The following is a 26,999-nucleotide window of genomic DNA, read 5'->3' as shown; positions in this document are numbered from 1 at the left end:
TATGTTCATCATTATTTACAAAAACGTATTTTAATAAATGGTTCTCGACCATATCTAATAACAGTCACGTGGTGCAATTTAATTTAACTTCCAAAAAAAATACAATTATGAATTATATATGAGTATTATTCTAATTTCAATTTCAGCCGTTAACGTTTTTCTATGTAATTATTTTATTTGGCATTATTACTTTTTTTACGATTTGACTTGCTCTCGCGGGGAGGAAATTACGTTTTTCACCGTTATTTTGTTCATTAAAAATATGAAGTGTGGCATCGGTGCCAGGGATGGATCGGTGTTGGATCGAGATAATACCAGACTGGTTTGAGAGATAACACAGTGGCGACATTTGAAATGAAGCCTAATAAAACAAATACAGTTAGAATGTATCATCAGAATATACATTATGGCATTATCCCCATTTAAGTTTGTTTCCGTATCATATCTACACAACTCCAATAATATACATATAAATATGTATAAATAATTTAGCTATTATTCATTAGCGAATATTATTTTAAAAATCGAAATGATGGAAAGATTAAATAATGTATCTCTGCTGTTTCATAAATACGAATCTATTTAAGTGATTAACTCTTTTCCCTGAACGTCACTGACGTTTGCGTGCCCATATTTCTTGACAAATACATTCTGAAGGTATCTCTGGAAACATTTAGTCCAAATTGACTTAACTGACCTTGGTAAATCTGCAATTTTATGATTTTCCAAAATTCCAAATAATTAGCTGAAAATACAAGGACAAACACATTTCTGAAATACAAAAATGAGAAAAGCTTACTTTTTTTAATTTGCTGAAAATAAAGAAATGAGAAAACATAGCCATTGATTTTGTCATTGACAGGTTGCTGCTTCTTCGTCCCTAAACGTTTCTTACGTTCATTGGTTGCAAAGATCTATAAATGCATTGGCAGAATTGCCAAAATCGAGGTTAATTGGGTTCAAGCCGGTGGATGACGTCACGATGACTCATAATGTGCGTCATTGGCACGAGGTGTAATTGACTAAATTAAATGCGGTACCATGTTCATTAGAAATGGAACAGGGCCATGATTACACCATGAAGGGACACGTTGAAATGGCTGCACCGAGAAGGGAGAATTTATACATTTCCTACATTTTATTTTGGATGCCTTTTAAAATATGCAGCATCACATTGTTTATGAAAAATGGGGAAAAATCAACTCTTCATATGCAAACACGGCAGGAAAGGAGTTCATTGCACATTTTATTACAAAATATTGCATTCAAACAACTACACAAAAATAAATATTCCCGGTCCTTCGTCATCTGTACTTCTCGGCGAGCACGGCCGCGAACGCCGACAGGTATTTATCCATCGCCGCGTGCGCATCCGGAGTGAAGTCCTCCCCCATGTGACACGCCAGGCTCACGAGCATACAGTGTGAGAAGAGCTGCGGAGAAGGTGGGGGCTCGTTAGTGACAACAGGCTGGATGCTGATTGTTTCAATTAAAATCAGGAAAACGTATCCTCAAAGGTGTGAAACCATATTTATGTCCACAGCACGTGTGAAACCAAACGAGCTGTGGGTAGAAATGTGACGTCACGTTTGTTTTTAAGATGGTGATGACGTCATTCTGATCCGATGCGGACTTGAGTGACGTCACTTTGCTGTATACGCAAGTTGAGCACTTTGCTACTTTGTTACAAATCAGAGCGAAAATCCTTTTTTTTACTACGCTACAATGATTAAAAGCGTTAATTAGTGGCTGCAATATCGATGTAGAGTATTGTCCGTACTGTGTAGGTGGGGGGGGGGGGGCACCTTGAAGTTGGTCGGGTCTATCCGCAGCTGGTAGGCGTGCAGCGTCTGCAGAGGAGCCAGCGTGACGGTCAGCTGGTCGATGTCTTTGGCCCCCTCTGCTATCGCCAGCACGATCTTCTTCCCGTGAGAGAGCAGGTGGGGGGAGCGGGGGCTGATGTCCAGGTGGGAGAAGTAGGTCTTGGTCCCGGGGAAGGAGGCGAACATCCTGCGGAGGGATTGGGGAGCTCAGTCAGCGGGGTCGCGAGGGGTGAAACACAGGAAACACCGAAGAACAAGACATGAGCATCTCTCTTCTCCTTCTTCTTCCTCATCGTCATCATCAGCATCGTTGTTGAACGTTCCACGCGGATCACGTGATGATTCATTATTTATGTGTTATAGACAGACCAACAGTCAATATACATAGATGATACACCGACAAGTGGCAATAAACCCTAAATCATTTAGTTACACGTGTTTAGTCCCTCACGAGAGAGCTTTGAAAGGCAGCAGTTATGAAGTCATGATTAGAGCCAAGAAGAATATAAAAATTCCTCTTGGCGGAAGGTGGGCAGCAGTCCATCCTGAATGTCCATCAATCTGATGTCTCCACATGACTACTAGTACTACTAATACATGCATGCATGGACGAACCCACCTGAGCAGCGCGTCTGCTCCAATGTCGTCTGCCACAGAGATCAACCCTTCCCATATTTCCGCTATTAGGTCTTTCTGCCTCTTGGAGAGCATCGCTGTGCAGACAGCTCACAGCTGGAGATCCAGAGCCAGAGACGACTTAACGACGCAGGTCGGGTTCACAGCGCGAGACAAACGCCTGCGTAAAATCAACCATTATTTCCGGGTTCCGTGCGCGTGGAGAAGACGTGGCGTGGTGGTGGAGTAGTCAGGGTTGTGTTTGTTTCCCTGCTGTGTGTTATCGGCCAGCAGACAGGGCAGGGTGGGGGCTATCTGCTGCTCCACCCGCGTCATTTGGAGACTTCTCCCATCACACCGATGCCCTCAAAGTGCACCTGCTGGTAGAAGGTGGAAGTGCAGCATCCGCTCCGGGGCTGCAATAAAAGGAGCAACCGATTATCTTTAGCTTCTTATTTAGAGCTCCAACTCTCACACATGCGGCCTCTAGACCATGACAAGTAAAGATCCTATCAAATGACTGCGGTGCAGGAGGCTTTTCAGATATCTGTTATCTGCATCTGCAGCTGCTGGGCAGGAGACGGTGGGGCGTGAGGGGAGAAGCTCTACAGCGTGTTTTATTCATGCATTGAGTGGTGAGTCAGTCTGCTTTAAAGCAGCAGCAGGTGCTAATGTGTGTGTTTCTATATTCATCAGTATTGAGCTTATTTCCCCCCCCAAATGTTACAATTTATTGTGTTATCACACGTCATGCTGTAAGAAAATAGAGTGACAGGCAGGATAATTACGACCCCCCCCCCTCCCTCCAAGCCAACGTGATTATTAATATTAACACTGAGTAGATCGAGCTTGTCAAGTTTAGTATGATTAAAGTTCACACAGGAAATGCTTGATGTAATAACATTCAGCCTTATTTTATTTGCTGCATTTCAAGCCCTTCCGTGTCAGCTGACTCTCATAAAGGCTGACTCAGCATTAAAAGAAGAGGGCAAAAATGCACCGTCATGCTTTCTGTTCCACTGTGATAGGCTGAAAAGGGCTTTGATAACAGAATGAACATTTTTCAATTCATGATTCTGTGAATTCTGTTTGGACCCTTTGTGATACTGACTGATCATCATGTCCACCATGGACCTGCAGGTAGAACTCAGTACAGGTACAATCTCAGCATCACTCTGCAAGTTACTGACACCAGCTTTACTAAACTACCGTCCATTCACGCAGACTCACCGGGCAACACTTATTCAACATAATGCATAATGCATGTAAAAGTTTTTTAACCACAATAAACAATGTTTATTTTTCACATTTTAAACTAATACAACCCTTTTAAAATATTACTTTGTTGATTATAATACCTCCCTTACTCCACAAGGTGGAGTCACGAGGTCAGATAGATGGGGTCATACTTCTGCTGCTCCCTCGTATCCTTTAACTCACTCGTGTTAACATCAAACCTCAAAATAAATGGCATATTGCGTTGTAGTTTAGTGTATTTGAGTTTGATTTATGGATTTGAGTATGGTGCTAGAAGAATTTATTTTCCCCAAAAAAGTAATTACAGCTAATCATTTAAAAATATTTTGTTAAACATAACTTTATCATAAGATGAAATGAAGTTGTGAGTTCGAGCCTCACCTGGAACACTGAGGTTATTTGATATTTGTTTGATTGTCAGTGCATCACTTTTTGAACGAGGACCTGCTGAAGAGGTACAAACCATAGACACATTAGCATAGATTAATCCATATGGATCAAGGTCACAGCATCACTGTGTGTCCGGTTTGTCTGTGTTGAGTGACGCCTTCATTTTACTTCCACTAAGACGGAGACACAAGACGATCCAGACCCAAAACCTGGCCTCAGGAAACCTCTGGATTTAACCTCATATTTTTCGACCTAATATTTCTTCCATGAAAATTCTAGACACAACATATTTTGACAATTAAAAAAAACATTTGTAAAAATAACAAGAACTTTTTTTTCAATATATTTTTTGACTTTCAATGACATTTTTACATGTTTTTACTTTTTTATCAAAATATTTTCCAACCTAATATTTGTTTTTGCTTTTTTCCCTTTAATGCCTAAAAAAAACATTTTTCAACATATATTAATATTCTTTTATTTTTCTTTCCATGACATTTTTCCACTTTACAACTTTTGACTTCATTTTCAAAATATTTTTGACCTAATATTTTTCCATGACATTTCTAGACACAACACATTTTGACAGTTTATTAAAAACATTTTTCAAAATGGCATATTTTGACTTTATTTTAAAAAACATCATTTTCATGATTTTTTTTATTTACTTTACATATCTAGACTTTTTCCAAAATATTTGCTATATATTACAATTTTTTTCTCCATTACATTTCTTTTTAAAAACATTTTTCGGCCTTACATAATTTTGACTTTTTTTCAAAATATTTTTTTACCCACCGGATCCATTGAACGTATACGGCTTTTTTACTTTGATGGCAATGATATTATTTAAAAAAATGAAAGAATAAAAATGAAATAAGGGAAGGCAGAGACTTTTGTTTGCCGAATATCCTTTTTTGGATAATTCTAAAAAAAACTGAGGCCAAACCCTCAGTCCACAAACCAATGATATGACGTCACCATGACAACGTCCTTTCTGTCCTTACACCTGCCTGAATAATTGATTCTGAATGAACGACGCGAAGGAAAGCGCGTCATGTGCGTTGGGATCCCGGAAGTAGAGGTCTGGATCCTGCTTGGTTTAAGGATGCGTTTAAGAGCCGTCGGATTAATTAAGTTCTCTTGAGCAGAATTAGAACATAACAAAGACTATTATGTAAAACCTTGTTGTCTAGTTCATTTTTGCAGAAACGGTGACATTGTTCGACTTTGATAAAAACAACAATAACAACTGCATACAGTTTCCTGATAATTTGCAGAATAAATCTTTTCAACATTTACATTTCTCACTTGTTTTCTTTACGGCTGCTGCAACAAAAAACAGCCACACGTTTTATGTGTACCCCAATCAAAAAAAAATAACCACAACAACACAACAAATAATCTCCTCCACACCCCGCTGACGTGCGCTCTCTTTGAAACTGGGATTTCCGATGCGCCCCTGAAGGCGGCAGAGCGCAGCGCCGTGCGCGCTGGATGAGGGAGATTATCCTCCTCGTCAGCACGCACCCTGCGACCCGCGGCCGCTCCACGACGCCAAATGGGGAACGCCGACACCAAACTGCACTTCAGGAAGGCGGTGATTCAACTCACGACCAAAACGCAGGTGGGTGGCTCGCGTGCGCGCGGCTCGCGTGCGCGCGGTAGTTTTTTTTTTAATGGAGCCCGTGGAGATAAAGTTGGGGCAACAGATGGTGGCCTGATGGTGCTCAGGGGACAAGAAGCGAAAAGGAGGACGAGCACCACCCCCGCAGGCAGCCGCTGCAGGACCTCCACCTGAGACGCTCCCTCATGGAGCACATTTATCTCCACCAGTTGGTCCTTTGGAGCCCATCGGCTGGTTTAAACAACGTTTCGTATTCCTGTTAACGTTTGATTAGTGTCCCTTCAGACACGTTTACCTGCCAGGTGGATTTAAGGTGGAGCAACGAGTCGCTGCCCGTTTCTGCACAAAACAAAACGATCCATTGGACACTTTGAAATAAAGATTTAATCCTGTTTATGCAATATTTACTTAAATATATTTATTGTCTTTTTTTTTCTTTTTACGTAACAAGCTATTCCAAAATTTCCCAAAGGGTATTTCCCACAATCTACGATTTTAGCACACGAATGGAGGATTACAGTCATTTGGAATAAAAGCTGATACACACATGACTAAGATGTGTGTTTAAGAACAAGTCAAACAGGCCTCATAGTCGTTGAACACCTCGTAGTGTATTTGGTTGCTTAGATCTTTGTGGTCAGTTAATATTTCTTTGTAGACATTTTATCTCTTACCTGTTTTTGGTGATTTTATGTTTGTTTTTGTATTAATTTCAGCGACTTTGAATATTATTCATTTTTTCTTTGTAGCTGTTTTGAATTGACCTTTTGTAGGTGGAGGTCAGGGCATGTTGGGCCTTCCTGCTAGGTGACCGGTTCAGTAGTCCCTCCATGATGATGTGTGCGGAAACCCCCCCTGCTCTGCTCTTGTGGATGTATTTTCATATATACGAGCTGTGCCCCCCCCCCTGCAGCCCGTAGAACCCTCAGACGATGCCTTCTGGGATCAGTTCTGGGCCGACACCTCCACCACCGTCCAGGACGTCTTTGCCCTGGTGCCGGCCGCTGAGATCCGAGCCGTCAGAGAGGAGTCTCCATCCAACCTGGCAACCCTCTGCTACAAGGTGATCTGCATTCACAAGAGAGGGGGGGGGGCTTCTGTGGTGTGTCGGTGCGTCCTGGAGACATTCTCAGTCGGAGGAATGTTCCCACACTTTAAACATCACACGTCTCCGAGCTTGTAAAGGTCAAAGGTCATCGGAGGACAAGAACTGAAGCAGCAGCAGCAGAGACCTGAGATTCCACATTTCTTGCGTGAAGGAACCGATTTGTTGTTGAGATAAAGAAGCTGCTTCCGTATCAAATGTTGTCTTTTTCTTTGCTCAGAAGGACTTTCACGTTCTGCTCGTGGCAGGAAACGAACAAACAGAAACATTTAGCAACAAAAAAACCAGCAAACAAACATCCAAACAGCTCAATGTAGCAGTAGAACTTCCATCCAGGCGCTTCAATCGCTACCCGTCCTCCTACCTTCAATGTCACTTTCTTTCATTGAGTCCCTCAGAAGTAACATTTAGGAGACAAAAGGGATTATGTGTCTTTAATGAGTCTGATGTACCCCCCCCCCCCCCCCACCCCCAGGCCGTGGAGCGCCTGGTCCAGGCCGCCGGCTGCGGCTGCCCGTCGGAGCGAGAGCGGCAGGTGGTGCTGAACTGCAGCCGCCTGCTCACGCGCGTCCTGCCCTACATCTTCGAGGACGCCGACTGGAGAGGCTTCTTCTGGTCCACGGTGCCGGGGGCCGGGGCCTCCGGGGTACGACGCAGGGGACGGGAAGTAGTGCGGCAGAACCGTTGTGGCTATGAAGCCACATCGCGGAATGTCTCAGTTTGTTCATTCCGAGTCGTGTGTGTCTCCTGAGCTACGTTCACGTTTGGAGGCAACAATTAACAATTAAGTCATTTAAAGAGATATTTCAGTGCTATTTCAAATTTTAAAACGTTTTTATTCCGACTTTATGAACCAAGGTGTATTTTTTTGTGACGTATGTGCGACTTCTAAAACTCCATTTCAAACATGGACGATGACATGTGGCCGTTATCTACTTCCTGTCCAGAGAGCTGGGAATAACCACGAGTGACATTAAGGTCAAACCACAAAACAGCTGTCGGCTCTGCAGAATTCTGTGGATTTTAAGGCCCTTTTGAGCTTAGCGGCGGTGATCCTCCTCCTCAGCGGATAGAAGTGATGCTGATTCCCCCCCCCCCCCCCGGCTCTCTGGTTACCTGCTGGCCGTTGGGGCCCACGGGGGGGAAACACTGCCCATATTGTCCTGACCAGCGGTTGGATTAAGGACGGATTGGATGTCTCCTGATTAAAGGTTCATTCAGTTTGACCGAAGAAGAGAAACCGCTGAACTCGGCATTTTGATTTAAAGCGAACTCGATGCAAACAGGGCGTGGACACAATAACAGAAACATCTGTAATAACCAGGGTAAATCTTACATTTAATTGCACCGTGGACCATTGTGTTCATCGTTCGGTAAACGCAGGCCGTTAGCTTAGCATAGCACAAAGACTGGAAGCGGAGGGAAACCGCTAGCCTGTCAACTAAAACCGGCTTAAGTCCTTCGTCCACTAACTCGTCCTTTTGTCCTCCAGCGATTGGACGAAGACGGCGATGAAGACGATGCTCGGCCGCTGGCTGAGTCGCTGCTGTTAGCCATCGCCGACCTGCTCTTCTGCCCGGACTTCACGGCTCAGAGCCACAGGAAGGGCGGCCCGGTGAGTCCACGCACGTCGGGTTAGGCCTTGTTGTCCCACAATGCAGCTGGAGCACATGAGGTCATGTGACCGTGGTGCAGTTTCTTCATAGCCTAGCATGAAGAGATGACCTCATATCATCAGTAAATGAACCGAGTCGACACCGCTGAGGGGCGACTGTGGGGAGCAGGTCGTCTTCCAGAGGGTTGTTGGTTCGACCCCAGACTGCATGTCCATGTGTCCTTGGGCATGGCACTCAACCCCAGCATTCTGAATGGGTGTGAATGGTTGTGAATGATGTCATGAAGGGTTAAAGCGCTTCGAGTGGTCAGAAGACTAGCAAAGCAGTCCATTTACGGTTTAACAACGTCTGTTATTTATTCCCTGTGGCGCGGTCGGCACGTCTCAGCGCCGTCATCTCCTCCTCAGGCGGCAGCTCGAGTTAACGAGTAACTCCACGAGGTGGAGAAGTGGCCGTGTTTGTCAACTGGGCTGAGGTGGCCACGTCTCTGTCCCTGAGCAAACACCTCGTGCTGCAGAGGAAAGCGGCCGCCTGTGGCCTCTGAGGCGTGCAGCGTGTGAATGGAAACGATTTCAGCTTCCACTTCCTGGGGGGGGGGGGTAAAGGGTTGTTTCCCACGAGCTGAGAGAGAAGACACCCCCCTCCCCCCCAGGAGACGCTCCTGGTTGGTTTTGGTGGCACGGCGCCCTTTGCTGTCAGCGGCAGCACCTCGTCAGATCTATTCGTGACTCGTGGGTGCTGAGGTGTCACGCTGTCAGCATGGTCCAATCACACGGGGGGAAGTGGGTGTGAACACATGAGCATTTGGCTCACATTAATGTAGAAGAAGTCAATACGCCTGTCTGATAAATATCACAATTCACAAGAGAACTTTACAATACTGTTGTTTGATTTGGATGGCGATATTTATTCAGTGAACTGCATCAGTGCCCTTTAAAACCCATTTCTTTGCTATTTTGAATTCCTTCAGAAAATACTACGAAAGAACAATCCGATTTTAATTTTCACTTGTTCTGTCATTTATTCATTTGATGAATTTCTCGTCGCCGTGACAACACGTCTCTCTCAGGACTCGGCTGCTGAGGACATCGGCTCCATAGACAGCTGCGAGTACATCTGGGAGGCCGGGGTCGGCTTCGCCCAGTCGCCTCCTCTCAACTACGTGCACGACCTCAACAGGTTAGTCAGTGGGATTTCAAAATAAAAGAAGATTTTCAAGAGATGTCGGTGGTCTGTGGACTTCACGTCGCGTCGCTCCGTCTTTTGGTCTGTTGCTCAGGACGGAGCTGCTGAAGCTGCTGCTCACCTGTCTGTCCGAGGCCATGTACCTCCCTCCGTCCTCAGAGAGGCGGAGCCTCAATCCCTGGGTGTCCTTCTTCTGCTCCTCGGAGAACAGGTAGCGCAAACACACGGTGCCCTCGGATCACCTTCATTCAGTCGTCACCTCTCACGCTGACCTTTCACCCCTGCCAGACACGCCTTGCCTCTGTTCACCTCCCTGCTCAACGTCGTGTGCGCCTACGACCCCGTCGGCTACGGCATCCCGTACAACCACCTGCTGTTCTCCGACCAGCGGGAGCAGCTGGTGGAGCAGGCGGTGCAGATCCTCATCGTCAGCCTGGAGCACGAGGGCGGGTCGGCCGCCAGCGCCGCCCTCCGGGCCCTGGACTCCTGCGGCTCCCCCCCCTCCGCCGCCGAGGAGCAGGAGGTGAGAGCGAGTTCATGGTCACCAGGAACGCCGCGGCGCTCAGTCAGCGTTTTTAAAGTCCCCTTTTGTCTATTCTTCAGCCCGCCGGGCCTGATAACCTCTTTGTGAATTATCTCTCCAGGATTCACAGAGAAGAGGTGAAGTAAAGCGGAACCATCTAGCATTGAATGCAGGACGTAGCTGTAGGACTTTAAAGTGTGTTTTATGTTTGGGTCATCAGGACTTGAGCTTCATCCTGAAAGGTCTGGCTCGGTTGATGAACAACCCTCTGGTCCAGACCTACCTGCCTCATTCTGTCAAGAAGATCCAGTTCCACCAGGAGCTGCTGATTCTCTTCTGGAAGTTCTGTGACTTCAACAAGGTGTGGAGATGAAGCTGAAGGCATCCTCTCTCCAGCTCTCTAATAGCTTCCGTGTTAGCAACATTCTGCTGTAGCTTAGCAGCGATGTCCGTGGAGGTTACCAGAAGCTAAACTTGCTAACTTTGATTACCATTAAAATGGTAAAAAGACGTGGGATATGAAGACCTGAAGTGCTCCGTTGTGTCCTCCTGTGCTTTTAGAAGTTCCTGTTCTTCGTGCTGAAGAGCAGCGACGTGCTGGACGTGCTGGTTCCCATCCTCTTCAGCCTGAACGACGCCAGAGCAGATCAGTGTGAGTGGCGCCTCGTGTGAGTGGCGCCTCGTGTGAGCGGCGCCTCGTGTGAGCGGCGCCTCGTGTGAGCGGCGCCTCGTGTGAGCGGCGCCTCGTGTGAGCGGCGCCTCGTGTGAGCGGCGCCTCGTGTGAGCGGCGCCTCGTGGGGAACCGTTGTTGAAACGCTTTGCTCTGCGCAGCTCGCGTGGGCCTCATGCACATCGGCGTCTTCATCCTGCTGCTGCTGAGCGGCGAGAGGAACTTCGGCGTGCGTCTGAACAAGCCGTACGCTCTCCGGGTCCCGATGGACATCGCCGTCTTCACGGGGACACACGCCGACCTGCTGGTTCTGGTGAAGTCACGTGTTGTGTCTTTGAAACCCCGGAAAGAAAAGATTGGACTTGTGATGTTTCCCTGTAGATATCTCCGCCTGCCTTGTTGTATGAGCTCCATGTCAGCAGAGCTCCTAACGTTCCCTTTGTGTGTAGATCTTCCATAAGATCATCACGGGTGGACACCATCGGCTGCAGCCGCTGTTCGACTGCCTGCTCACCATCATAGTGAACAGTGAGTACCAGGGGCGCCACGTCGCCCTCTGCTGGTCAAAGAGGGTTTTAAAGACTCTGTTTCTCGCCCTCCAGTTTCTCCTTATCTGAAGAGCCTGTCCATGTTGGCGGCCAACAAGCTGCTCCACCTCCTGGAAGCCTTCTCCACGCCCTGGTTCCTCTTCTCCTCCCCCCAGAACCACCACCTGGTCTTCTTCCTGCTTGAGGTCTTCAACAACATCATCCAGTACCAGTTTGATGGTGAGGACGTTGAAAGAACAGCCTGCGAGGTATGACGAAGAGTCCCGGGCCTCCTCCAACTGAACTCTGCCTCACAGGTAACTGCAACCTGGTGTACGCCATCATCAGGAAGCGCAACGTCTTCCACCAGCTGGCCAACCTGCCATCGGACGAGGCCTCCATCCAGAGGGCCCTGCAGAGGAAGAAGAAGCCCGGAGTCTCCAGGAGCAACTCCGCAGAGGCCGAGCCCGCCGACGAGTCCCCGGCTGCTGTCCCCGCCGGGCCCGGAACCCTCAAAGCCAGCTTAGAGGCCACTCCAGGTACGGGTCCCCGTGCACTGAAGATCTGCTCACTCTCACGTGAGCTCGGGCCATTGGTTGCGGGGCGGACCAAGCACACGGTCAGAACTCCACTCCACACAAAATGGAGCCACCTCTGCCCTCATGCGTTGAAGAAGCAGTTCTGTCGCGTCCCTCAGGTATCGATAAGATCACCGAGAAGTCCCAGGTGAGCTTGGACGGAACCATGATCACTGTGCCCGGCCCGGACTCCGCCCAGACCGCCGGCGACGCGGAGTCCGTCCTGGAGGGGGTCTACGAGGTAAAAACCAGCCCTCAGGTCCGCCTCGCTCTCCACGTCCGTCTGCGTTTAAAGTGACAGCCCCCCCCCCCCCTTTGTTTTGAAAGGTCTGCCCCGCGCAGTCGCAGGCGGCGAGGAGCCGCTCGTCCAGCGTGTCGTCGTCAGCAGCCTGGAGCGCCACCACGGACTGGGTGAGTAGAAGTCCTCTCTGCTGCATGTCCTCCCCTCTGCGTTCACTCTGCGTCCCCATGTCCATCCTCCCATCGCTGCTCCTGTCCCCAGGTGTCCTCCTGGAAGTCCAAGCTCCCTCTGCAGACCATCATGCGGCTGCTGCAGGTGCTGGTCCCTCAGGTGGAGAAGATTTGCATCGACAAGTGAGAAATGATAACCTTGTGAGACCAAATAAAGTAGTTCAGGACCCACAGCTTGAATCACCCGGATGAACTCTTGTTGTTGTTCATCTTGTCTTCAGGGGTTTGACGGACGAGTCGGAGATCCTGAAGTTCCTTCAGCACGGTACGCTGGTCGGCCTGCTGCCCGTCCCTCATCCCATACTCATCAGGAAGTACCAAGCCAACGCCGGCACGGCCATGTGGTTCCGCACCTACATGTGGGGCGTCATCTACTTACGGTGAACGAGCCCCCGTTTTATCCTCTGAACACTAACATTGAAACGGTTGTTTTCAATAACTGAACCTTTTGTGTTCCCTCTCTGACTCTTGTTGCCGTAGCAACGTGGACCCGCCCATCTGGTACGACACGGACATCCGTCTCTTCGAGATCCAGAGGATTTAGAAGGCGCCCGGTTGACTCTTCACGAACTTTTCCGAAATGTGTCAAAGCACTTTGTTTCACATACAACTTGTATTATAAGCAATGCCAAATGGTTATTAAATATGACATAATCATGAAAGGTGATGCTTATTGAACATTAATTTATTGAACATTTTCTTTATAGAGCAGAAGCAAAATGTTGTTGAAACAGGAAAGGGTCAAACAAAATATTCTTGTATGTTGAAACACAGCTTTTAATTGACCATTAATGGACCTTAGACTAGATGTACAGATTTTTATAGGGTTTTGTCGTTGTCTTTGTTCTTTGAAACCAGAAGTGACACAAAAGGTCACATCTAATTACAGCTAAATGCTGAATAAGAAATGTGAATGCAAACAAAATGTTGGAATTAGTGGGACTCTGAAAATGTGAAAGAGTTGAGCTGTAAGAAGGAAACGGATATTTCTTGCACCTGTCAATCAGTGTTCAGCCCCGCCCTAAAGCATCCCCTGCTTTATGGTCTGTTTGACTCTAAATGGACCATCATTCGCTAAATGAACATCATGCTGCATTGATGAAGACTTGAAACTAGAGACTGAGACCATAAACTCATGTTTACAATGTTTACTGAGGGAATAAATCAAGAGAGAAGTAGAGTCATTTCCTCATAGACGTCTATGGGAGCAGAGGAGTCGCCCCCTGCTGGTCACTACACAGAAGTAGAGTCATTTCCTCATAGACGTCTATGGGAGCAGAGGAGTCGCCCCCTGCTGGTCACTACACAGAAGTAGTCATTTCCTCATAGACGTCTATGGGAGCAGAGGAGTCGCCCCCTGCTGGTCACTACACAGAAGTAGAGTCATTTCCTCATAGACGTCTATGGAAGCAGAGGAGTCGCCCCCTGCTGGTCACTACACAGAAGTAGAGTCATTTCCTCATAGACGTCTATGGAAGCAGAGGAGTCGCCCCCTGCTGGTCACTACACAGAAGTAGTCATTTCCTCATAGACGTCTATGGGAGCAGAGGAGTCGCCCCCTGCTGGTCACTACACAGAAGTAGTCATTTCCTCTTCCTCTTTCCTCCTCTTACTCTATTAACCACATTGTTTCTAAAATGTTTTCCCCCCTGAATCTCTTGACATCTTCAGCATCTTTCAGGCCTCACGCAGCGATCAGCAGCTCCATCAAAGCTCCCACCGAGTGCATCCGGTAGAAGACGCCAAGCGGCTGACCCAAGTTCACCAGAACGAACCACGGCGAGAAGCCGAAGAACTGCTTCCCGAGTCCGTTCTCAAACTGAGGGTGGACTCCGAAGGCGGGGATGACCCACAGCTGCAGGGAGGGGGGGGGGCCACGGGTTACACAAGGGGGGAAAGAAGCTTGTAATGCTGCATGAGTCACATGATAAACACACATTACCATGACGTTAGACAGGATGAGGAAAGCACAGATCTCTTGTATCGCTCTTTTGGTCCAAGGGGTTTTCCCATCATGCTCTATGGCAGCATGTGGCGCGGCGCCATCCAGCAGTGAAATATTCGTTGTCTTCTCCTCTTTCGTTGGCGCTGCAACCTTCTTCTTAAGCTGCGGGGAAAAACATTTTTAATGACGGAGCTCCAGCTGACCGGAGGCTCCGGGGACCTGCGCGTACCTGGAACATGTCCCTCCGCCGCCGCCCCTTCTTCTTGGCCAGCGGGCTCGGGTGCCTGTGGAGGCCCTCGATGATGAAGATGTTCTGCAAGATGAGCTCCAGGAGGCTGAGGACGGAGTAGGACAGGTCGAGGCTCCCGATTGGCCCGTCGGTCCCCACCGCCAGGGCTGCCACCAGGGAGAAGTAGGACAGGGCGAGCTGGCCCAGGGCCGCCGCCACCAGCAGCGTGACGTCCAGGCTGCGGGTGGGGTTGTGCCCGCCCTCCTCCGCCCTCCTCTCCAGCCGGTGGACCAGCACCCCCGCCAGGCAGCACAGCGACATGACGGGCATGACGGCCAGGTGGTAGCCGTAGAAGATGAGGAAGGCGGTGGGGCGGAGCCGCTGCTGGCCCACCCACACCTGGTAGAGGACGAACACGGCCACGCCCGCCGCCAGCACCAGGGCGCCGGACGCCAGGCCGTAGACGACGCCGCCCTGGTACACCACCTTCAGGGTCAGCTTCTGGGCGGCGTGGTGCGGGTGGGCCGGGTTCACGCTGCGCCCAACGTTGTTCCACATGACGTAGACAACGCAGGCGGCCATCAGGTAGAACTCCATGTTGAAGGGGTAGAGGATCTCGATGCCCTTCCGGAAGGCGTAGCAGGCTGAGCTCGCGGCGCAAGGACAGAGCGTCGAGTTCAGGACCCCTGGAGGCGGAGAACAAATGAACTAGACATCATTAGGTATTTTTAAATATGTAAATGAGGTGTTAAATATGTGCTCCTTTTCATGTATTTCTAGAACATGAATTGGACTATTGAGTGGATAGATGGTCACTGACGGTCAGTCTTTCTTGTACCTGTGAGGTTTAACTACCTTCTACATCCGAGTTTTCTGCTTCAGAGGAGGTTGTGTTGCTGAAACTAAGCCCGTCTTGTTTCTCCAACTCGATCTCCTGGTGGATGGAGTCCTCCGTCACGGCGTTGAGCCACAGCAGCAGGTCAGCGGAGAGGATCAGCATCAAGCCGGACCTGCAGCACGGATAGAGGAACCGCCATCAACCCACGGAAACCCCCTCATGAGTGAAACATCAAAGACGTGTGAGATGCACCTGGTGATGATCTTGTGTCTGTGGATGCAGTCTTTGGAGTGAAACCACAGCAAGAACGACTGCAAAAGCAAAGTTAACAGCCATCCAATAATAATATACAGTATTTTATAACCTCAACATGACGAGGAACAAAACGTGTGAAACGAGCCAACAGAGATGAATCACTACATGAGAAACTTCTGCAGAGAATTTTCTATTTTAATGCTTTTGATTTATCAAATAACTTAAGGTCTTCATCTTCATGGCGAGGTCTTTGTGTGAGCTCCTTACGAGCGGAGCAGAGGAGGTGAACGGGATTACCTGCAGCCCGAGGAAAGGCGCCTCGATGAAGGGAGAGAGCACCGTAGCAGTGGGCTTACACCCCCTGGTGCTGATCAGGTAGCCCCCCCTGAAGACGCACAGCAGCAGGCTGAAGGCGGCGAACAGCATCAGGGCCACTGGACCGGGGCAGAGGGACACACATCGGTTCGATGTCCAGAGAGCACCTCTGACCTCTAGTGAGGAAACACGAGGGCTTACCCGTCACCACCATCCCCCCGGCGTGGTGGTCTTTGTGCGGGCTGATGCCGGCCTGTTTCCGGGCCCACAGCAGGTACCACAGCATCCAGATCAAGCTGACCCCCATCAGCAGCAGCAGGAAGACCTGGGACTCCTGGTGCCTCAGGGCCTCGGGGTTGAAGGCCTGGCCGGCCACCAGGGCCGTGCCCAGCAGCACCACGTTCAGACCCAGCAGACCGGAGATCAGATGCCTCCCTCTGGGGGCCCAGACCTGACCTGGCTCCAGACCCGGGTCCTGGATCGGATGGTCCCAACCCTGGACGGGCTCCACACCTACGGGCGTCGCCCCAGAGGAATCCGCGTCCGTGGCTCCAGGTTCTGGGTTCATATTTAGTTCCTTCAAAAGTCTCTAAATCCTCCTTCGTCTCTTTGTGGTTTCCATTCAGTCTGCAGAGTTTCTCTCTCTCGCCGCTCTCTGTGAAACATGTCGAGGATTACGTCACCCTGTTCTGAGTAATCCGCTCCGCCTCCTCATGCCTGTACAGGTGTGGTGCACCGACACACCTTGCAGGGAAACACAGGTCTTTTTGCTCTCCACGGTGACTTTGTTTCACACGCTCCTTGTTCACCCAAATGACCCGAGAACTTGTCCTGAGTGGGATAGGAAGTCTCCATTTTATCAGCTGGCTCTGGGCCTTGTCACTGTGCACACAACCTGCAGGAACTGACTTCTAAACGTAATCGCTGTGGAGCCCTAAGTGGTTCTAAATAGTCCAACATGTTTGCATGGCTAAAACAAATGTACTTCATTATCACAACCTGGTCTTTGGAAAGAATGTTGCTTTGATTTTTTCATTTTTGTATGTGCTGTTTCTTATAGGCTGTGAATTTCTTACTATATGTGTGTATTCAGTTCTGTTCTTTTCTATTGTACTTGAATCTATTTGGTGGTCTGATCCCCTCAAGGATAACATTGTATTATATTCCACTTTATTTGTTTTCTTGAAGGAAGACACACAACTCGTATGCTCTTATTTTATTTTTTATATTTTAATAGTTTTACATTTGACTGATAATGACAGAACTTTTAAAAAATGTAATCCTCATTCATTTTCGTGTTCCATTGGCCTACACTGTAAAAGGGGGCGGGACTAGTCGTCACAGACCCCGCCCCTGCCTGACAGCCAGCACGCAGCGTGTTCGTCTCCTAGCAACCAGCCTGCCAGCCCCGCTCCGTGCCTCTCCCGGCCGTCCGGACCCGCCGCGTCCCGGTCTAAAACGTTTGCCCGAACACCGAGGCGGACCCTCCAGAACCTCCATGGCACCGAACGGAGAGTGAGCCGGGCCGCCGCCATGGACGACCGGTACCACCGGGCGGCCCGGGACGGCTACCTGGACGCGCTGCGGGAAGCCTCACGGAAGGAGCTGAACGCCCCGGATGAGGACGGGATGACGCCGACCCTGTGGGCCGCGTACCACGGGAACCTGGAGGCGCTGCGGCTCATCGTGGGCCGAGGGTGAGTCCAAGCACCCTCCCGTCCTCCGGTAACCGAATCACCGGGGAGTTTAATTACAGCTTCACGTTTTGACCCGTTATTACTTTTATTTTATCATATAATCGGATAGAATCTCTTGTTTTATTGTTTTAATTTATATTCCATTATTTTGACAGTTATGCAAATAATTGTAATTTAAAGATGTGTATTACTTCAACCAAAAAAAGAAGAAATGTATGTATATTTATAAAATATATTTTTGTATTGAAAACCTTTAGCAAAGCAAACTAACCACGTCTGAATCCATTTTTCTGATAACAGAGAATGACAACAATAATATAATAGAAGGAGGCCTGTGGTAATACAATTGAATGACTCTAAACTCTTTGGTATTGTATATTACACCTTAGTGGTCAGCTAATATGCATGGATGATAAAAAGGGCCCATCATCGCTGTAATGTAATCAGTGCTGCTGCAGATTAAATGCATTTTAACTGCCTACTTAAGGTCATTCTCAGCACAGATGACATGATAACTTAGCGGACAAAGCAGCGGGTGGAGGTCAGTATGTCATGATGCTGCATGCTGACAGGTTTATGGGAAGCAGTAAAATGGTAGTTGTGTTGGATGCTGCAGGGTAAAGGTCACCGTGATGGATGTCCCTGGAGGGCGCAGAGTGGATGAAGCTAAGACTATCACAGCAAAAGGTCACAAGGGACTGAATGGAAGAAGGTTCACATTATGGCCTCTTTTAGTGTCTTTGTTTGAGTGACTTTCAGGATTTCATTGCTTTTTTATTTTTATGTATAGTGCTGCTAATATTTCCCTACAAAACCTTTTCTTTACTGAGATCAAGGCAATCTTTGAATGTCTCCAAATAATTTAAATTAGTAATTATGTGCTTGAACAATACGTAAACGACTATTAAGTCTTGATGATCAACATGGGCAAATGAGCAAGCTTTGCCAAAGCTAAAAAGATTATAAGCAATCATATACCAGTAGCAACCTCTGGTTCTTTAAGGTGAGGTCAAAGCTCCATGAGGTAAAGCTGTATTCTGTGTAGTGACCAGCAGGGGGCGACTCCTCTGCTCCCATAGACGTCTATGAGGAAATGACTCTACTTCTCTCTTGATTTATTCCCTCAATAAACATTGTAAACATGAGTTTATGGTCTCAGTCTCTAGTTTCAAGTCTTCTTCAATGCAGCATGATGTTCATTTAGTGAATGATGGTCCATTTTGAGTCAAACAGACCATAAAGCAGGGATGCTTTAGGGCGGGGCTACACGCTGATTGACAGGTCTCCACCAGAGATATATATATATATATATATATATATATATATATATATGGAATCCCGAATATGGTCACTTCTTGTTCATTTCCTCATAGATCTCTATTAAACCAGGAGAGTCGCCCCCTGAAGGATGTTAGAGAGAATGCAGCTTTAAGACTCTTCAGAGTTGGCTTGAGTTTTCTACGAGTTGTCTATAAGTTGTCTATGAGTTTTCTTTGAGTTGCTATGAGTTGTCTACGAGTTGTCCATGAGTTGTCTACGAGTTGTCTACGAGTTGTCTATAAGTTGTCTACGAGTTTTCTATGAGTTGCTATGAGTTGTCTACGAGTTGTCCATGAGTTGTCTACGAGTTGTCTATAAGTTGTCTACGAGTTGTCTATAAGTTGTCTACGAGTTTTCTATGAGTTGCTATGAGTTGTCTACGAGTTGACAGGGGCATGAATAAAAGCTGCACTGAGCATAGAAATGAACCTGCTTCTTGCTCTGATGTCAGAGGAGACCTGTGGTGTTTCTCTCCAGGCAGGAAATCTGGGTTCCTGGTGACCGCGCGGTGACAGTGTACCTGGGTGTCTGCAGAAAAAAGGCTCTGGGGTGTGTAGGATGAATAATGCAGAGCCACCTCAGTCATGTTTAACCTGCAGCGTTTCAATTATTGATTGGCGCTCCGCAGCGGCGCCCCGGGGCCTGGTGGGCGGAGCCTGAACAGGAAGAGGAGGGACGCGACATCATAAGTCACATAAAGCCCACAAAGTGTGTGGTTGGTCCTGTTATTGCTTGCATGGCATTGTGGGTAGTGCTTTTCTGATATCATGTTAATATTCTAAGATATAATTTCAGTTTACTTTACTAACTTGCAACTGCAAGCAGACGGGGCTTTTTCAGCTTATAATACTAATAAAAAACTGCAATTTCACACATGCTGCACTGTAAATTTACCATCCTGTCAATAAGAAATTAACTTTCTAACTTTCTTCTTAACTTTTCAATTCAGTTATATACAGTATCATCATCGTTCATTTAGCCTGTAAAAGGTCAAATGGAAATTGAAAGAAAATTGAAAGTGTTTTGTCCGATCAACAAGGTGAAAAGATATTACAAGCTAATATAAGAATAAAACAGTTTTTAGTAGACCAGGTGCTGCACGAGTAGTTTGAAGCGCTTTGTTCGATGTCTCTCAGAACCCTAAAGCGTGAAGGGAAAACAACGTTATGGGATATGGATCAAAATAACCAGATGTTACATTCCTCACTCAAGTGACACTGACCTGGTTCTCTCTGCACAGGAGGTCAACTGACCGAGCTGCCGGTTATGTGAGTCGCCCTACTTCTTAAATCCAGTCGGAGTGTAAGAGGATCAGGGAAGTGAGGTTAAGTTTCTCAGTGAACCTGGTTTAAGTGTGCAGATCTCTGAGGGATAAAGATGACAACGTCCAAAAGGCCAAACTCAAAACTGTCCACAAATCAACAGGGGTCACATGTGTCGCTCTGTGACCTGGCGACGTCAGCATTCAATTATTTGGTCCATTTTAAACCTTGTTCGCTCCTCTCAGATTAGTAACAGGAGTCTCAATGCATGGGTGAATCCGGTGATGTTAACATGCAGAATCTCGTCTTCCAGGGGCGACCCGGACAGGTGTGACATCTGGGGGAACACGCCGCTTCACCTGGCAGCTGCCAATGGCCACCACAACTGCCTGTCCTTCCTGGTGGCTTTCGGTGCCAACGTGTGGTGTCTGGACAACGACTACCACACGCCGCTGGACATGTCCGCCACCAAGGGACACATGGACTGCGTCCGCTACCTGGACTCCATCGCCGCCAAGCAGAACACCCTCAACCCAAAGCTGGTGGGAAAGCTCAAGGACCGAGCCTTCCGCGCCGCGGAGCGCCGGATCAAAGACTGCGCCAAGCTGCAGAGGAAGCACCGCGAACACATGGAGAGGAAGTTTGCGAAGGAGTCGGCGGCGTTGGACAACTTGGACGCCATCAGCTTCTCCAGCTACACCAGCGGCAGCACGCTGAGTCGCAAGTTCAACACGGTCACCTCCAACATGCCATACTCGCAGGTAACTGCTCTTTTACTTATAGCTACTATTTCTATGGAGCACCATGTTTTTGGTGACATATTTTGGGGGCTAACCAGCCAGTTGCTCAATGTATGAAATCGTGATGCTTCAGTGGACAGCAGTGCAGCGTCTACCCATTGTCTCTTCCGATCCTTGATGTGTGTGTGTACTCCCCTCAGGCCACCCTGCACTCCACAGCCAAGGGCAAGGCCAAGATACAGAAGAAGCTGGAGAAGAAGAAGCAGGTCGATGGAACGTTCAAGATCTACGAGGACGGGAGGAAAAGCGTGCGCTCGCTGTCCGGCCTGCAGCTCGGCAACGACGTCCTATTCCTCAAACGGGGCACGTACGCCAATCCGAAGGAGCGACCGCGCCTCGACATCCGCGACATGTTCCACCACGACGGCGGCGCAGAGGACAACGCCGACGACGACGACGCAGAGGACCCCGTCTCCCGTGCCATGAGCGACCCGGGCCTCCACGAGGCTGCGTACTCGGAGATCAGCGCCGACTCCGGGCGCGATTCCCTGTTCACCCGACCCGGGCTCGGCACCATGGTGTTCAGGAGGAACTACTTGAGCGGAGGCGTGTTCGGTACCCGAGGAGCGGACGAAGGGAGCGTAGTGGGGAGCGAACCTGTGGGCCGGGCACCTAACGTTCGTCTCGGGGGACATCCGTCCCGGAGCTTGCCCAGCTTTGACGAGGACAGCATCGGCAGCGCCTTAAGCCTGCAGGAGAGGAACCTTCAGGAGTTGCCCTGGGAGGAGACGGATGTCGGCTTGGACGAGGACTTTGAGCCGGAGAATAGTCCTCTGGAAACCTTCCTGGCCTCTCAAAGCCTCGGCGAGTTTATGACCGTCTTCAGGAGGGAGAAGATAGACCTGGAGGCTCTGCTGCTTTGTTCGGATCAGGACCTCGCCAGCATTCACATCCCTTTGGGCCCCAGGAAGAAACTTCTGGAGGCTTGCAAGAGACGTCTGGACACCATAGACGAGCCAGAGGCCATTGGAGACACCGAGCTCTGAAGGTCAGTGTGGAGAAAGCCGCTTACATGTCTGTCCACTGTCTGTCACAATAGACCTTTGTTGTCCCTCATAAGCTGCTGTTTCCCTTAAATGATCCTTCCGTGAGGTTCTTCAGCAGGCCTCGGCTCATCGGCTGAATTACGCCATCTAGTGGCAACCTGAGATATAACGAGCAGCCTGACAGAATAAACTCATACGTATGTTGTCTTCATTCATTAAAAGGAAGTGCTGGTACCAACCCGCAGTACACTCAGCGACCGGAACCTACGCAGAAAACACGCAGTGAACATTTCACAGGAAGGTTTTTGCCACAATGAATCTCAGCCTCACTTGTTGTTGCATACTGTAATAAATGATTAATGTATTGACTCTTTGAATACTGTTTATTATTTATTTCCCCATTGTACATCTGTCTGACTTTGTCATTCCACTCAACGCACATACACAATGGGGACTGTATATTAATGTGTGAACAGCCACGCACTGACTGCTCTGCACACACTGTCAGTCAGAACAACGTGGTGTTACTGCGAGGTCAGGTACACGTGAGCAAGATAACGCCGTTATCTCGCTTGTGGTTTTACTGAAGGTCCATCTGTCTGCACACTACGACAAGCATGAATGTTCCTTTTGGTAAAAAACAACAACCTGTTTTTGTATTTGAAGACGTACCCACAACAACCGTTCTTAGTATCTTTTGTTATAATAAAATTGATGTTGACGTAACCAGCAATTGTGTCTTTCTCTGGGCCAGTAAGGTGACCGCAGATTAGTGCTTGTATGATTAAAAAAACACCAGCTCAAGTCTGTGAGGGGGGTGGGGGGAGGGTCTGGTTGTTCTCATCTGTCCGCTGTCTTTTAGGGTGAAAACACACACACACACACACTGTTTATGTGTTAAAGAGCACACTGCAATCTGCCTGGCCCAAAGCCCAGAACAGGCCTCTCTGCAGAAGACAACCGACACCACAATTGTACATATAGTAAATATACTGTATGTATATATCTATCTATGTATCTATGTATCTATATATATATCTATCTATATATATTTATCTATGTATCTATCTATATATCTATATATCTGTATATCTATCTGTGTATCTTGATCCTTCTTCCTCTGAACCTCTGCCTCAGTGAAGAATCTGCTGCTGTTGATTCGCCTCCTTTCTTTCCTCCCCTCATTTCCCAGGACACTTGCCAAGGTTACAGGGCCGGGTGGGGGGGGGGGGGTGTGAGGGGAGGGGAGGCTATCACAATGAAACACAAGAGGGTGAGCGACTTGCAGAATGCATGAGACACCAGAGACGAGGGACCGGTGGACTCTGAGCGCAGCAGCTGCCTGAAGCAGAGGATTTCCAGGGCGCGCTTTCCATCGCTGGGTCTCCTGCAGCCAAAGTCAGCTGACCGAGGAAGCCAGAGTAAGAGCGCTGAGGAGCTAGAGGAGGAGGAGGAGGAGGTGCTCCAGGCGGGCTAGGGGCTGGCGCCGCCTCACAGTGCTTTTTTGTGTGTGGCCAATGAGGGCTTTCGTAATGCAAACTGTGACCTGTGGACTCTGCTCAGGGTGCCGGCAGGAAGCGCCGAGGATCAGACTCCGTCTGCCTGGAGCCGCCTGAGCAGCATGCAGGACGTGCCGGAGGAGTGGAGGGAGGAGAGAGGAGGAGACAGGAGGACGCGGGGCCCGGAGGGGAGGCAGGAGAAGGGCGACGAGTCGCTGATGATGGAGCTGACGAGGCTGGTGCAGGAGGCGGTGAGGGGGAGCAGCTGGTGGGAGAGGAGGGGCATCGACTGCAGCATCCTGGCAGCAGCTTTCCTCTGTTTGCCACCTGGTGAGACACAAGTCAGGTGATGCTTTGGAGTTGTCTAACTTCCTGAGACAGAAACGTAGATAACAACAGATAAGAAAATACTCATAAATTGATATGTTGATTGTTATGTTCTGTCACTGACATACACTTGTGTCTGCAAATAATTTCATTTATGCATAATATATATATATATATATACATGATATCGCTTCTACAATGCAGTTAGAGAATAATCTCGCGATCAATAGTCGGTGTGTTACTTATTGTTTATCTGCACTGTGGCACTGGGTCACTGAACCAGCACCAGAACCTAGTGGTTCACTGGAGCTCACAGGTTCAGGTTCAGGTTCAGGCTCGTAATCGAGAACCTGGGATCTCTGCGGCCCTTCTGCATAATTTGTGAGTTTTCCTCACAGCGTTTGTAGTCTGAGGCTTAATTTGGTCCCGGGGTGCAGCCGGAGGAGGCGTCGGTCATCGGCCGTCACACAGCTTGTGACTTATCACCTCGAAATAGTCCGGTTTGAAACAGGAGGTGCAGGAGATGACACGGAGAGCCTTGTGCTGCATTGTGGTCCAAAAAGGTCCCATTCATTCACCCGCACGTTGATCCACATTTCACCATTTATAATGTTCATCTAAAGCAGAACTTCAAATGAGTAAAAGACTAAAATGCAACACTTCACCGCACAATGCAATAAAAAACACGTGAAGGCATGTTACCGTTTGTGAGCGTTCGATCGAGTGATCGGAGCTGAATACAAAGAAAAGGTAGGAATCAAGCCCACGATGAGCCCTGTGATTGGTCCACAGCCTTCCTGCTGCTGGGCTCCTCGCGGGTTGCGTGCTTTGCGGCGGGCATGCTGCTGATGGGCGTGGCCCACGCCGTCATCACCTTCAAAGGGACGCATCTGGCCAGCCACGGCGCGCTGAGCGAGTCGCAGGCCTGGGGCAACTTCTGGGCCGTCTTCTTCATCGAGGTGAGAAAAAAACAAAAAAAAAGATGGCCGACGTCTTCACGTTAACAACCGCCATCTCTTGATAGAAGACGATTTAGATCAAGGCCACATTTTGTCATTAATCACTGAAATAAAATACCGTTAACAGCATCCAATCAGAGCCTCCGCTCCTCCCTCCACGTTGCTTTTACCTCACTAGCACTACACACATACAGTATATATATATATATTTAACCAGTGTGATGACATTTAATGACCCCTCGGCTAAAATAAACCCCGTCAGTTCACCGTTGACCCAGCGGACGTCCTCTTCACATCCTGCTCTTTGCCCTCGTGCTGCTTATCGAAAACAAACAACAAGCCCACAATAAAACCAGGAAGTTGTGCGTTGTTGGTCATGTGCTTCATCGGCGTCCTGCTGTCCCCGCCTGCCCCCCCGCGTCCTCCTCAGGTCTGCGGCTCCTTCTCGGCGCGGGCCGGCGTCCAAGGCCACATCAAGATGCACCACGCTCACACCAACGTGGTGGGCCTGGGCGACTCCAGCGTGTGGAAGGTGCCCTGCCTGCCGCGCTCCGTCTACCTGTTCGTGGCCCCCCTGTTCGTCCCCGTCATCACGCCGCTCGTCGCGCTCGGTGAGAGGCGCCCCGGGGGGGGGGGAGCTTGTTTTTTGTTTTTTTTTCGCCCTCTGATGGCTGCTACCGGGCCTCGCCGTGGCTCCATGTTCTGCTGTGGTCTGTCTTGCAGCTCACCTCAGAGGACACCCTGCGGCCCTGGTGGTCCGCACCGTGCTGATGGTGGCGCTGGGCCTGTACTCGCAGTACTGGCTGCTGATCCACTTGTCCGGCTTCCTGTCGCCGCTCAGCGCCCTGCTCTGCATGCTGGCGTGCAGAGCCATGTTCTCCGTGCCCTACATCCACGTCAACATCTTCCAGGTGAGGAGCAGCTGCAGCAGGGCTGGGGGCCTGCTGAGGGGCCCCAGGGGCCAGCGGCATGCTGACACGTGTCACAATGGTTAGCGGGTTCGGTTTGGGGTTATAGAGACACAGAGACTATCAGCATTGTGGTCTCAAAGAGGTGCATTGTGGGACATAAAAGGAATAATTCATGCGCGCTGTTTCCCAGACGGAGTCTGCAGCTCATTGTTCATTGTTCTGATCAAAGTGTGTGAAGGTGGATTAGAGAGTTCTAACAGGGGAAGGAATGTTTTCTTCTCTCTGGGGGGTTGCTATGGAAACGTGATGACTTAACGTCCCCCGTGTGCTTCTATCCGAGGACAACCTGGTGTAACCTTTGTGTACCTCTACTCGTTCCATGTCTATTCATACAACATGTGTACATTTAACCGGCAGCACATCGGCCTCCACATGTTCGCTCCGACCCGCCGGCCCAAGAGGATCTACCAGATGACCCACGGCGTCCTGAACCTGCCGCGCAACGCGCTGCTGGACTGGATGTTCGGACACTCGCTCATCAACTGCCACGTGGAGCACCACCTCTTCCCCTTCCTGTCCGACAACATGTGCCTGAAAGTACGTCTCGAAGCCCACAAACCGCACGCTGTGTGCGTGTAATTCAAAATAACGTCCCAAGTGACCTCGATTCTGCTCTGCAGGTGAAGCCCCTGGTGTCCAAATACCTGATGGAGAAGCAGCTTCCATACCAGGAGGACGGCTACCTGTCCCGCCTCACCATGTTCTTCCACAAGTACCAGGAGCTGATGGTGTTTGCTCCGCCCATCACGGAGCTGGTGGGGGTGCAGTGACCACGGGGATCGGGGGGTGGATCGCTGGTCTGGGGTCTGTCTCACAGAGACACCTCAGCAGGTCACGATATAAACATTATACTGTAAGCACGTGTTCCTCTGCGGTGTGTTTAATAAAGCTTTTCTACAATGTTAAAATTTAAATAAAATAGTTGTTTACTGGAGAAATATGTTGTGGTGGATTTATTTTTTTATTGGTTAAGACGAGTCACCTCTATAATGTGTTACTGTGCACACACACACACACACACACACACACACACACACACACACACAGACCGTGTCTCATGTTACTCTCAGCTAAACCAGATTGTTTGTAAAGTGTCGTCAGTGAAACATTCCGTTCTGTGTTGATTAACATCTGATGTGCTTCATGATGTTGGTCCCTGTAGTTGTTGTTGTTGTGTCTCAGCTCAGAGGCTCATTCTTGACCTTAGTT

The 26,999-nt window shown here is 48.9% G+C and overlaps 5 protein-coding genes across 6 annotated transcripts; 3 read left to right on the top strand and 2 right to left on the bottom strand.

Moving 5' to 3' along the window:
- Positions 1-1,229: 1,229 nt before the first annotated feature.
- Positions 1,230-2,852, bottom strand: hbae4 (hemoglobin alpha embryonic-4). Its single transcript, XM_037464590.2, has 3 exons — positions 2,443-2,852; positions 1,806-2,010; positions 1,230-1,433 (listed from the first exon to the last, which is right to left on the bottom strand). Exons 1-3 carry the CDS (start codon positions 2,532-2,534, stop codon positions 1,305-1,307), a joined length of 426 nt encoding a protein of 141 aa, XP_037320487.1. The 5' UTR covers positions 2,535-2,852; the 3' UTR covers positions 1,230-1,304.
- Positions 2,853-5,200: 2,348 nt separating this feature from the next.
- hid1b (HID1 domain containing b) lies at positions 5,201-13,199 on the top strand. The gene is made up of 19 exons (XM_037464594.2): positions 5,201-5,712; positions 6,626-6,775; positions 7,293-7,463; positions 8,310-8,432; positions 9,503-9,612; positions 9,713-9,829; positions 9,907-10,141; positions 10,222-10,278; positions 10,362-10,502; positions 10,703-10,793; positions 10,973-11,124; positions 11,261-11,339; positions 11,414-11,578; positions 11,656-11,877; positions 12,036-12,157; positions 12,244-12,327; positions 12,419-12,510; positions 12,609-12,767; positions 12,868-13,199. The coding sequence occupies exons 1-19, from the start codon at positions 5,647-5,649 to the stop codon at positions 12,929-12,931; spliced, it is 2,400 nt and encodes a 799-aa protein (XP_037320491.2). The 5' UTR covers positions 5,201-5,646; the 3' UTR covers positions 12,932-13,199.
- A 54-nt stretch (positions 13,200-13,253) lies between these two features.
- Positions 13,254-17,070, bottom strand: LOC119212436 (proton channel OTOP3-like). The gene is made up of 7 exons (XM_037462813.2): positions 16,171-17,070; positions 15,952-16,088; positions 15,652-15,710; positions 15,417-15,571; positions 14,562-15,247; positions 14,330-14,494; positions 13,254-14,242 (listed from the first exon to the last, which is right to left on the bottom strand). Exons 1-7 carry the CDS (start codon positions 16,535-16,537, stop codon positions 14,072-14,074), a joined length of 1,740 nt encoding a protein of 579 aa, XP_037318710.2. The 5' UTR covers positions 16,538-17,070; the 3' UTR covers positions 13,254-14,071.
- Positions 17,071-17,370: 300 nt separating this feature from the next.
- On the top strand, positions 17,371-22,787 carry ush1gb (Usher syndrome 1Gb (autosomal recessive)). Its single transcript, XM_037462812.2, has 4 exons — positions 17,371-17,666; positions 20,562-21,009; positions 21,189-22,036; positions 22,257-22,787. Exons 1-3 carry the CDS (start codon positions 17,503-17,505, stop codon positions 22,032-22,034), a joined length of 1,458 nt encoding a protein of 485 aa, XP_037318709.2. The 5' UTR covers positions 17,371-17,502; the 3' UTR covers positions 22,035-22,036; positions 22,257-22,787.
- A 525-nt stretch (positions 22,788-23,312) lies between these two features.
- On the top strand, positions 23,313-26,737 carry fads6 (fatty acid desaturase 6). 2 transcript variants are annotated; one of them, XM_037464478.2, is made up of 7 exons: positions 23,313-23,455; positions 23,598-23,879; positions 24,653-24,819; positions 25,250-25,430; positions 25,543-25,730; positions 26,148-26,327; positions 26,411-26,737. In XM_037464478.2, exons 2-7 carry the CDS (start codon positions 23,656-23,658, stop codon positions 26,701-26,703), a joined length of 1,233 nt encoding a protein of 410 aa, XP_037320375.2. In that variant the 5' UTR covers positions 23,313-23,455; positions 23,598-23,655; the 3' UTR covers positions 26,704-26,737. The 2 variants fall into 2 exon arrangements, with proteins under 2 accessions (XP_037320375.2, XP_037320376.2); XM_037464479.2 differs by having other exon boundaries at positions 23,314-23,455; positions 23,598-23,863; positions 26,411-26,626.
- The last annotated feature ends 262 nt before the right edge of the window (positions 26,738-26,999 follow it).

This window comes from Pungitius pungitius, chromosome 21, assembly GCF_949316345.1.
Source record: "Pungitius pungitius chromosome 21, fPunPun2.1, whole genome shotgun sequence".
In the NCBI taxonomy this organism is placed as follows: domain Eukaryota; kingdom Metazoa; phylum Chordata; class Actinopteri; order Perciformes; family Gasterosteidae; genus Pungitius; species Pungitius pungitius.
Note: the sequence above shows the minus strand (reverse complement) of the source record. Positions and strands in the feature narration are given on the sequence as shown.